The following is a 12,430-nucleotide window of genomic DNA, read 5'->3' on the forward strand; positions in this document are numbered from 1 at the left end:
TTCATCTCACATCCTACTCTCCCTAAAATATTTATGTGGGTACAGCCTAATAAGCTCAGGTAAGAAAATCAAGGCTATCTTAAGGTATGCACGTGTTATATATTTAATGTGAGGGTCCGTCACTCATAAATCAGACTGCATAATCACTGCAGCGCTCATAAATAACTCTCAACAATTAATAACCTGTGAGACAAGCGGTTCCTTGTCTCGGAGTGATTGCTGATAATGACTTGTCAGCATGTGTGTGCTCGCATTAGCGTCTGAGCATATGAAGAGGGGAAGTGTTTTGAGTGACCATGGTTATCAAATACTGTACAGTCATGGATGTGACGTGGATTTTTTCTTTTGGCAAACGGAAGCATGAAACATTCTGCTGACAGTCTGAAGTAGCATTGTTTACCTGCTCGTTTCCTCACTCCCTGCTCCATGTGTCAGCATGAATACCAGAATACAACAACCCAAAATGTTAAAATGTTAACATTGTTAACAAAGAGGAATCATATTAAAATCTTTAAAAAGAATAAAATCTGGAATCCTTCTCCTGTACAGCGACTGGCGATTGTTGATCCCCACCCCCCAGTTGGTTTTGGCAGTGGTTTAACACTTGTGCTTCATGGCAAGCTGTAGAAAAATTGGGGTGAGGGTTGAGGGATGATACAGTGAGAAACTGCTTGTGGTAATCCTATCGGCAAAATGTAACATTTTCTGTCTTCAATAAAATGTAATAGCAAGCAGAGTGAGTGAAATGAGGAAACAAAGTACTGATCTGGCCATTTTAAAAGAGACAAAGATGTTAGGGGTGGTTTATTATACAGGTGCTGGAAGGCAGCCAGGGATCCTGGTGTGTTTGGTTCAGGCAAAGACAAGGCGACTTCATTTATCTCATTATCAAGGGTTCTAATAGGCTCGGCTGGAGGCTTGTTGAGAAATGATCAGGGCCACCAAACTAATACAAAAAGCTGCAGGGAATGCAGACGTGAGGACGGAAGATGCACACATTAACACAAACATGCACACACACTCAGAGACTACAGACGGAGTTTGGAGTATGATGCTATAGAATGAGAAGAACTGAATTACACAGATCGAACAAGTGGGGGCAGTAGAGTATCATGCAGAAATGAGAGGTTTTGATTAAAACTGAGCAGCGCAGCTGAATCCGCGGCTGTCACAAAGTGAGGAGCAGAAATGAGATTGCAGAAGTGAACGATGAGAAAAAGAGTCAAGGTGACCCTCTCTCAGTGCTGCACTTGGCTATAATTTGAAGATACACTGTGTGCAGAGGTTACAACACATGCAGATGACTTGGAAAGTAGGAAAACTCAAATCTTTCACATTTCAGCCTATAAAGCCATGGTAAAACTCATCCGCAGACAGAAATTAAACAGATAAAATGCAGGGATGATTTCTTTATCCATCTGTAAGACCACCAGCTGCCTTTAACAGAGGGCTTCAGACAAGCAACAGTATGAGTCTTGATAATAAAGCGCAAGACAAATGACAAGTTATAAAACGAATAATATAAAAGCTAATAGCAGCAAGTGAAATGAGAAATGTCGGAAAATGACTGATTCTTCACGGGGGCTCTGCAGTCATTCTCTCCTCAAACCAGCAGAGCCAAGACATTTTTCTCTGCTTATCACAGTTTCTGTAATTCATCACGGCAGGGAAGCTCATCTGCGAGCACTAAGAGGGCCGTGCATGGCTTTTGAAATGTCTTTCAATTATCCCACCATCACTGGTACGGCATTATGCATCGCTCTTAAGATGGCACATGTCTATCAGCACACTAAAAGCATGGCAATGAAGTGGGGCTGCTTAATTTCACACAAGAGGCCAAGCTGCAAACCCAGGCATGTGTGATATACTGTGTGCTATTAGAAAGACAGTTAAGATGATCATAATCAGGTGCGCTTGTAATAAAGCGAAAGATTTTTTCCTTGTGTTTTGCAGTAAAAAAAATTTTTTTATGCTAATAGGCTCATTAAACAGCATGCAATTAGTTTTCATGGCAAACAACAGATATGGGATAGATGGAGGATGAGGGAACACCCTATAGAGAACTACAAGAGAGAGTAAATGAGGGAAGAAGGGAAAAAAAACATTATTTTCCCAGAGCTGAGACTATCACTGCAGCGAGGATGAAGCACAGTCAAGCTATTCTTACAAATATCCTCAGATTTAAGTAAAATGTTTGATCTACTGGCTGCAGCAATAATGATTCTAAAATCATGACTAAATATTCTATGTCACATGAGGTGACACTCAAAGTGAGAATTTCAGTGTACTGTATTAAAATGCATACAGTAAACCCACCCTGAGGTGATGCATTGTAATGAATCTTGCTAACATATTGCCTCACCTTGTGTGCAGTGACAGCAAACTGTTCGGCACTGTTCATCATGTCTGCAGTCCTCTCTTCAGCCCGACCTAATCGCTCGCCGCGCTCATTCAGAGCCTGGCTGGCCTTCTGTACAGCACTAGTCACGCTGTCTGCAGCCGAATGTAGTATACTGTTACCTGCAGATAAGGATGGGAGGAAAGAAGCGAGACAGAGCAGAGAGGCAAAGAAGAAAAGCAAAGTGGGACAGACAAGGAGAAAAAACAAAAGGGAAAAGGAATTTTCATTCATTATATCAACAACAGAGTGTAGGAGACCAGCTGTGATAAATGAACCTGTGGCATTAGATGGGTGTAGTTAATCTGAGACCCTGAGCATCAGTGTTTATGGTGGGAGACAAAAACATCAAAAAGTAAAAGGCATCCATCAGGTGGATGTGGGAAGGTGGCTAATGAGTTTTCTTCAAAGCTGATTTACTTTCAAGCAAAGATCAAGTGAAATTAACCTTTTCAAACTTCAAAGTGTGCCACAGCAACACATGCAACGCCTGATTTAATGTCTCTTTTTAAGAAACCATGTCATTCCTAGTGACATTCACCACTGCTTTTCTTCAGTTTTGAACTTGTGTTGCCAGCTCTGCGATTGCTATCCTCTTTTCTAAACTGTGGTGTAATAAAGAGAGGATATGTGCTTGGCTGCATGGGCAACCCTGGAGACCCAGGAGTGGATATAAGACAGAGAACACATCTTCCGATTGCCGTGGCAGCCCTGTGGATGTTTCCTCTGACAAGCCATTAATCTACCGCACATCGAGAGTGCTGCAACCAGACAAGGAGCAGTAATCTTCCTGCTGCTTTCTCTTAGTCGGCAACATAGCTGCATTGTTCCAGTGGGTACAATCTGTCATTTTATGTAGATGCATCTAATATCAGCATGTCACATTTAGGAGGGAAAAAAAAATCTGCACTGTCTTTGAAGTTGTCACCCGTTTTAAAACTGCTACTTTTCTTTACCCAAAAAGAGACAAAGACTTTCAGTCTGGGGTGGCAAAGTCCTGACAAAGTATTTTAATTACAATGCCAGTGCAGCATCACTAAGGATGTGGGATATCACATTTATTTTGTTATGTCATGAATCACACTCTTTACAACAATATTTGATGTCATTTGGATGACGATTTGCACTCTCACACACTGCAAAGATGTAGACAGGAAATTTTCCACGAAAGGCAACACAAACAAACATGGAGGAGAGTAAACGCGACATCAGACCAGCACATATGGGTACTTGAAGTTTGTATGCATTCATGTTTTAAACAAATCTTTGTTTTATATATAGCCTATATCTAATAATGATTTTGATCTTGCCTGAACCTGAACATTCTCAATACCTTAATAAATTATTGTTAAGGTTGATCAGTCAGCTGTCATGCTACTTCAGTCTCCCATGTTCAAGTGGATCAGAGACACAAGTGGCTAGATATTGCTTATACTGCTTATAGTTGTCTATAAATAATCAACCTATTACTAACCAACAGTTTGATCTAAGCTAAGCTGAAATTTACTAAGACATGACAGTCTGATGCTGCTATTGTGTAACATTATTACTGTGTTCCAGCAGCTTCCCATTCAAGATAACATCAGTTACCAATCAGTAGTTACTCTCACCAGCATCGTTTAGCTATTTACCACACTGACAGCGAATATCCATGAATCTGACTGTATGTGCTTCAAATGTCAGTGTGAAAGCTTTGGTTGTAGTTCAGTTGTTTCTAATTTCTTGCTGCCAAAATTCAGAACTTCTGTTTTCTGGAGGCAGACATTCTTACTGTTGCTTTTAGGATCCCCTTCCTTTCCGGGAAGGATGGGGAACTGGAAATCGCGATGGATTCGTATGTTTATTAGTTTTACAACCTGCTACAAAGCACCTTTTCTGCATGTTCCCATTTTCCTCATTCTCTAATTATTTGAAAGCGTGATCTTTCCCCCAAAAGGGGATGCTGCCTTGGCAACTGGGACTTGATGACGTATTGCTGATCTGATGTATGAGATAATTCGAACAGGAAAAGGACTCCAACTAGCTAAGACAAAAGGAGGAGCTCGTACTTACAGCAGGGTCTGTCAAATGGACATGGATATGAAAAGTCTCACAGGGATCAGAAAACTGTACTTTGCTACTTATGCAGCAGACCAGTCCCCACAACAGATTTGATTTACTTTTAGATATTATATTTTGTTACATGCTTAACTGAAAATTTGCATGAAGGCCCTAAATAAAAGGATGAAAAAATAACCAAATGAGCAAGGTAGCGTTTGCAACTATATAACTAATGCAATAAGAAAACAGCATTTCCATGTGGTCATTTTGTATTAACTACTTATTCACTGAATTCACAGAATATGTGCTATAGTATCATATGTACTGTTATCTGGATATGAAATTACCTATATCGCGCTATAATGATATACTTATATATCATTAGATATATTACAATGATATATAATGATAGAATGAGGAGCACAATATGGTATGTTGCCTAAGGTATTGATGTGGTAATGGTGGTTATACATATGGTCAAGTTATACCAAATATTTCACAAGTACACTGTCTACCCCTGTACCTACCTTTAGGAAGTGGAAAAGTGAAAAATAATAAACAATAACACAACAAACACCAAGAGAAAAGATAAGCCAGATTTGATCTTCTGGTCTGTTTCCTCTGATATACAGTAAATGAGTTTGAGGGGAAGAAACAGACCAAGCAAAGCTTGAAGGTACTGACTGTATTAAGACTTGACAAGCCCGATTCTATCTCCTCCCTCAGGAAACTGCAATATAGCGAGTGTACGTCCCGTGGCATCAAGGCAGGTAGGCTGAGTGACGGATAATTGGGACGGCTCTACTGCAGTGGGTTATATGACAACCCAAAAGCAGACGGCGAGGACAGCTGGTGTTCCCTCAAAAGAAGTTAACTTGATAAAGTCAATGTAGTTTGTGTCGAGACACACCTGTGCTGCAGACATACACAGATGGGATGTATGGATGTTCATTCCCACTCCAACACACACAAAAGGAAATGAAAACACATGCACAAACACAAGACCCTCCTTCACTCAGTTTTTCCAGAGATTAGAGTAAATGAACCACAGACTGCAGACCACATTGCACATGACAAACACATCTGGGCCACTGATGAAATTAATTTCATACCTGTCAGAATCCCTTTTTATAAGTCAGAAGTTTAAAGAATTAGAATGTGCTTTGAGCATACAAGAGCTGCACAGCCTACAGTCACGATGTAAATGTAATGTTTACTTTGTTAACAAGGAACCTTGTGGCCATTAACAAAGCAAAGTTCAAATGTAATTCTCATACACTGTGGTTTACTTTAGCTAAAACACATTTCTGCTCTGCCTCTATTTGAGAGAAAAAAAGACCTTTCTCTGTGAAGCTTCACTAGAAAGGAGAAGACCTTTTCACCTTCAGACAGATTCCTCTTAATCCCCTCCTTCTCTGGAGAAGCCCGGAGAGTAATACTCCCATCATCCTCAATATAACCCCCCACCCTTACAACCCCTCCACACCATGCACTCAGAGAACATCTCCCTTTATTTGTCTGCACACCTTTTTTTTCCCCCTTTTCTCTGGTGCCTTTTCTCTTCTCCATTCTCAGAGATCAGTGGCGGGCTGCAGCGTGGGCTCCCCCAGTGGAGAATATAATTACAGAGAAGACAGGGTGGAGACATTCTGGGAGCCAGCTTTGGAAGGAGGCTGCAGCATCAGGAACTGAATGAAACATGTGTAGGAGTAGATTATGTCATGTGGTGATATCGTTATGATCCAAACTCTCAGCTTCAGTGGCTCTTAAATTCAAGTGGGAGCTGACCAGCCATCACTGTTATCAGTGGGGATAACAGCGGTTCTTTCATGTTACTTAGGAGGTTCACGGGTATTAATGCAGTCTGCATTTTATTGATGTTAATGTTGCGCTTGTAAATCTAATGCCATAAATACAACGTGCTGGACAGAATTACATGTCAAAAAACGAGAAATAGAGCAAGCACACTGGATAAGGCCCCAATGAACATTTATTAATATACCACCATGTGACTCAGGCACTGAAAAAGGGCGCATGATCTAGTGTGCAGACAGGTGGCAGAAATAAGCTCCAGACTCCCTTTAAATAGTTTTATGAGCTACTGGGTTAACGGAAACTTTATACAAATTGTGAAATGCTGTCTATGACATATTTACACCTGGCATTTACATGCTATTTTTCTTATCTGAATAACATAGATACAGATCATGTTTTAATAAGGTGTAAATGGGGTGCAAAAGAGGAGCTTTTGTGAAGATTTTGTCAACTTCTGACTGAGAATGACCTACATTGTATGTCCTACAATAACAATACAGGGCCAAGCCTAGTACATCCATGACACGCCTCTCTCAACAATGCAGGAGGAATTTTGTTGCTATACCCCATGATATCACAATAAACCAGGATTTCTTAAACAATGAAGAATGAGCAAAACAGCCTTTTGTTTTCTGGCAACAAAATATTCCAGAAAATAGGAACTATGGGTAAAGGCAAACATAACAAGGAGCGGAAAGTTCATTCAGCTCCTCCTTTTCCAGACGTAGATTACAGGCAGCACTGCAGTAACGCTAAAGAAACTAAGCTGACAGTTATCAACGGGAACATGTCAGATACACTTCACGAGATGCTGACAGCCAAGTCACATTTACTCTCAAAGCATATGGGATTGATTACACCGAACGTCTAGAACAAAACACACCTACACAAGATCCGTTCAAACAATACACGCTACAGTGCTTTTAGTATTTTCACTCTGCCAGCATACATGATCATATGATCACTGTGCTGGGATAACGCCGTGGGGTATAATATGTGTGGGTGTTTGAAGGGAGCGAGTGTCTTACAGTAATTTCTTTTAAGTATTAGGGAGGACACACTTATCTGCACTTCAGCAAGTACCATCAAAAATTCTCCCTAATACCCTGATATTGCCAGAGGGCTTCAGGCTGCAGTTTTTCACCCAAAGAAACATATGAAACATCCTGTCAAGGATTTCTGTTAAATGATCCCAAACCATAGAGTTACCTACATACCAGAGCCTCTTGACTCTGAAGTGCCCAGTAATTGCTGTTATTTTCAACCTGGGCCCTCATTTACCAGTTTATGCAATTATGAGACGGGCAATATTAAAACATTTCATAATCTGTTTCACTGCTGATTTATGTACTTCCAATTCACAGGGAAGACATACAACTTGATTAGATTTTCTTAATGTTAATTACAAGTACAAAAGACTGCAGTAAACAGCAGGAAAAGTGTAAGGTTTTAAAAATCAAGACTGATCAATTCAAACTAATACAGTTAAGTGGACTAAAAAAAATAGAGAAAAATATATTTTATAGCAATTCATGGTTGATTTTAAATGCATAAATATACCATTGTGTCAAATGCAGCTCCTCCAATGTGTTAAATATTAAGAATATTTTCAACCTAAATCAACAAAAGTCCTATTCTCCTGCTCCTAGAAGTTATCACAAAGTAGGGAACTGGCAGCCAGAAAAGTAAACACGGACGTGTGAGAGGAATACTAAAACAGTATCAAATATATTTCTGTATTTTAGCTGCAGTTCTGTGATGAATTCCACCCAAACCACAACTGCACTCACAATTTCAGTGTTACTGTGATAAAAGAACATCTTTTAATTTGCTTTTAAATTGAACAGATGAAAGTTTATTTTGTTTTTGTGTGTTTGACAGCGGCACTTTCTGAGAAGTGCAGGTAAACAGCTCTAAAGTGAAGAGGTAAATAAATTGAACACAATAAATAAGCCTGAAGGCCAAGGCTGAACAAACAGTAAAACATTCCTCCTTTAATGCGTCTGTGGTCTGGTAATTTCACAAGTTTTCTTATTTATTCTTATTTATTCCTATTTAATTCAAGGTTAAAGAACGTGTTTTAGATTCTTCTTATTTATATTTTACTTTAAAGTACTTTTATTACCCCCATGCAATCAATTTTTTCTTTTCGTGCACACTCATGACTGTATGCTGAAGGACCTCTGTGACTCACAATTGTTGAAAAACCTTCCTTGATGGCTCCATACTAACGACAGCTGTGCCTACAGGCATCATGTCTTCAGGTCATCCTGTTCCTGTGAACTTGTGAAATATCTCAGGAACGCATTGACGGAAATTTTTCGGATTTGTCAAAAATGACTACATGAACTCAAAGATGAACTGATAAATTTTGGTGGTCTAAGGTTAAGGTCGCAGTGACCTCAGTAAACACATTTTTGGCCATAAACTCAAGACTTTATAAGATAAATTCCACGCAAATATCTAATTACATAAAATGTTGAGGTGATGAGATTATGCAGCATAAATCCAAATGGTCAAAGGTCAACTTCACTGTGACATCATAATGTTCAGCTAGATAATTCACTAGAGTCATACGTCTATAGTGATTACTTCAATATTACAATATATATGCGTTTGAACAGACTTGGCAACCTGTAACTTGACTGGCTGGTAGGGGTATACAACAGCAAGGCAGTAATTTTTTTTTTTTGACTAATTGTGTATATATGACCAGTGAGCTGACTTTCCACTTTTTTGAACCAGCTGCTTAGGGCACAAGTGATCAACTGCTTGCGCTTGAAATCTCATTTCAACTAGGGATAATGTATGAGGGGGTCATGTTAATGTTGTTGGAGCTTTGCAAATCTCTGCTGGATGTATCTGGCAGTTTTGGTGGCACTGCAGTAGGTGCTTCACCATCAATTGCATGCTGGGAATTAGCACTCTACTGAGTGCACTCTTCTAGTTTAGTCACAGGGCTGCACGATACGGTAGAAAAAAATCACATTGCGTTCGAGATAAGATACACAATTAGTGGGAATGGTAATTTTTGCCTCACAATTTTCATTTTCACTTTAAAAAAAACCAACACAGACATTTGGCTGGGGCCTGTAACAAACAAACATGTTTTCTTATACCCAGGGAGCAAGATTTGTAGGTCAGGGCATTTCTGCAGCGCTACAGTACTTCATTATAATGTTGTTTTGTCACACATTCATCAAAAAAATTGCAGCTTCTGCAATTTGGATATTGCGCACTTGGCCATATTGCAACTTTTATAATACTGGGATTAATTGTGCAGCCCTAATTTATAGTTTCCTATACATTACAAACTAGAAAGGCAAGTTTACATTAAATAAAGCACAGTAATTAAGTATCATTTCTCCTCTTTGCATGAAAGAATGATGTATAAAATGAGAAAAAAAAAACAACAAGAAATGGTGAATGTAATCTACATCATAGGGGCCTAAAGACAGAGTTATGTAGCTCCTGCTGCAAGATAAACCCCGTTGCAGTTTAATTAATGCAAATCTTGACATTATCCGCAGCAGCATAATGAAACTGTAGCAGAGGTTCAACCAGGAAGGGCACCTCCCCCCGGCACTCCTGACACACGCATATTATTTCTCTATAACCTTTTATCCAATCACTTTTCTTCCTGCAGTTATCCCCTAAACAGTTAATTCTCTCTTTTAATGGTCACTCCAAACAGTTTATAAAGGGCATTTCTCACTTCCTCTTTGCTCTGCTATGTTCCAAATGATTTAACCATCTGTTCATTTCCCTCGTTTTTTCCGATACCACTCCCTCACTATGAAATATATGCTGTATATATACCCTACTGTATATGCCTATCATTGTCTTTCAACCATCACAATGCTGATCCTCCCATCTCCACCACCGACATCCAGGACATCGACTTTCTTAACATCAGCAGTCACAGGCGACCTTCAGTTCGACCTACATAAATTCAGTTGCACTATAACTCAATTGTACATGTAAAATGTATGATCCAGTGCAGAGGTCTATAACAAATGATCCTGTTATAAATAGTAACCAAGGCAAATAGTCCAGTCTTCTGTGATACGCAAATTATAATTGCTCACAATAATGTTTAATGTTAATGTTTAGGCTAATTTTGGTTGTACTGACTTGGAATAAACACTAAAGATAGTTTAGATATTGCTTATTTCTTTCTACGTATCTGCTGTATTTGTTTCCACAGTGAAGTTAGGGTTATGTTTTGTTTTATGTTTAACTGCAGCAAACCATTCAATCTCAATACGACTGGTTTGCACATGTTGGATGAATTCAGTTCATTTTGCTAGAAAGCAGGGTTACAATTGACTTATTTGGTAATTTTAATAAAAGTAAAAAACAATTCATATATCAGTACTGTCAAGTCAAACTGTGATCCCTGTAATCATGCACAGGATTTTATAAACCACAGCTTGACAAGTCCTGTGATTTGAATTTGCTCCAAATTTGAATGGGTTCATCTTTGACCAAGGCTACACCCTTCCATCACTTTTCATGAAAATTGATCTAATAGTTTTAGTGATTATTAATTGTTAGGGCTGCAGCTAACAGTTATTTTTTAAACGACAATCGATTAATTTATCTATTTATCTAGGAATTATCTTAGTAATATTATTATTAAATTATACAACAATTAATTTACATAAAATACACATCAAAAACTTGTCTCATTAATATTTCAACATTTTATTCGATCATAATCCTGAAAAACACATAAAGAACATTAAATGATATTATAATAGTGACATGTTTTAAAAATTGGCCAATTCCCACCTTATTCAATAGACTTCGATCGGAAAAGTACTGGGCCTCAAATTTAAAATGAGCTGTGATTCATATTAATTTCATCACTAATCAATGTCAACCCTTCACTGAACTGGACAATCAGTATTTTAGTTTGCCCGCTGTGATAAGTCATATCCAGTTTGTGGAGCTAAAGAGAGCCAAACTGTTGCATCTCTGTCTAAAACACAACCGCACTTTGGATAATCGCGGTGAGTCACGTTCTCTGCAGCTTGTTCTCCGGGTAAATCCGTGCTCTGACCATGCCCAGCAGTTCATTGTGACGCGTCGACATATGATATGCAAATCAACATATTTTTGCAATCAATGACACAGATTACACTGACGAATCGCCCCAGCCCTACTAATTGTACTATAATGTGTAATGTGATTTTCTTTGAGTTAAAACAGATTTGGTATGGAAAAAAGTATTGTCTGGGACTGGTTTTGAAGCTGGTTCTGGTACCAAAGTTTTTTAAATGATATCCAGGCCTACTCATTTTTAATGCACATATATACAGTATCCATACTACAGATACTCACATTCACTTTGGAGTGAGGTGGATGTGAAGCCTGAATGACTCCTGATTAACTGCTCAGAAAAAAAAGCAGAGAGATCACTCTGCCCGTGTCATTGTATCATAAGAAGAAAGGCTTGACCTTGCTTGCTCAGTTGGCCTTTACTTTTAGTCACATTGCCTTGCTGAAGCCTTTTTAACTGGCATGACAAAGGATGCCAATGAGGGCAAAAATGTACATCCTGTCCTGAATGTACCAGAGAGTTGTGTCGACACTGACAGGAAAAATAGCTACTAGGTATTCATGAACAGCCCACTCTCAGTGACTTTAATCAGAAGATAAATGTCAGCATCACACAATGTATTAAACAGCCATAATTTCCCATCATTGTAGTCTTGACGAAGCTTAATTGTTAATTTGTGAAATGTTATACTGAAGTACAGAATACTGAGTAAACAATTAAGGAAGAGACGCTCCATCACTGTACTGCCCTTGGACGTCACAAAGTGATTTACCTCTGCACAGTATTAGTCAGTGACTCTGCACACACAGTCTGACAGTGAGGGGCAGGGACAGTGGACATAACTCACATAACCTGTGGACGTAAACTTAAAATCCCTCTCAGCGTGCACTCAGCCCCCCACACAATGGCAACACAAACCAGAGTAATGCTGACCTTGTGCTCACTGGGAGCAAACAGAGGAAAGCTCTGTGTTTGTAAATGTTGACTACAGTAAAGGCCTAAAAATTACAGTACAGGTCACTTAGGTCTGCAAAATCCAGGAGCAGAGCCCTCGGCTCAGAAGGCAGGGGACAGGCTTCAGTTTAAACTTTTTGAAGTACAATAGATTTGCT

General features: G+C 39.1%; 1 protein-coding gene across 1 annotated transcript in view; it reads right to left on the reverse strand.

Moving 5' to 3' along the window:
* Window positions 1–436: 436 nt before the first annotated feature.
* The window catches only part of stxbp6 (syntaxin binding protein 6 (amisyn)), an 81,682-nt gene continuing 69,688 nt past the window's right edge, over window positions 437–12,430 (reverse strand). The window contains exons 5-6 of the mRNA XM_084742438.1: window positions 2,363–2,520; window positions 437–621 (exon numbers count right to left, since the gene is read on the reverse strand). Coding sequence (XP_084598564.1) covers window positions 598–621; window positions 2,363–2,520 — 182 coding nt within the window. The 3' untranslated portion in view covers window positions 437–597. The remainder of the gene's footprint in view (window positions 622–2,362; window positions 2,521–12,430) is intronic.

This window comes from Lutjanus erythropterus, chromosome 18 (genome assembly GCF_056507025.1).
Source record: "Lutjanus erythropterus isolate fLutEry1 chromosome 18, fLutEry1.hap2, whole genome shotgun sequence".
NCBI classification, from domain to species: domain Eukaryota; kingdom Metazoa; phylum Chordata; class Actinopteri; order Lutjaniformes; family Lutjanidae; genus Lutjanus; species Lutjanus erythropterus.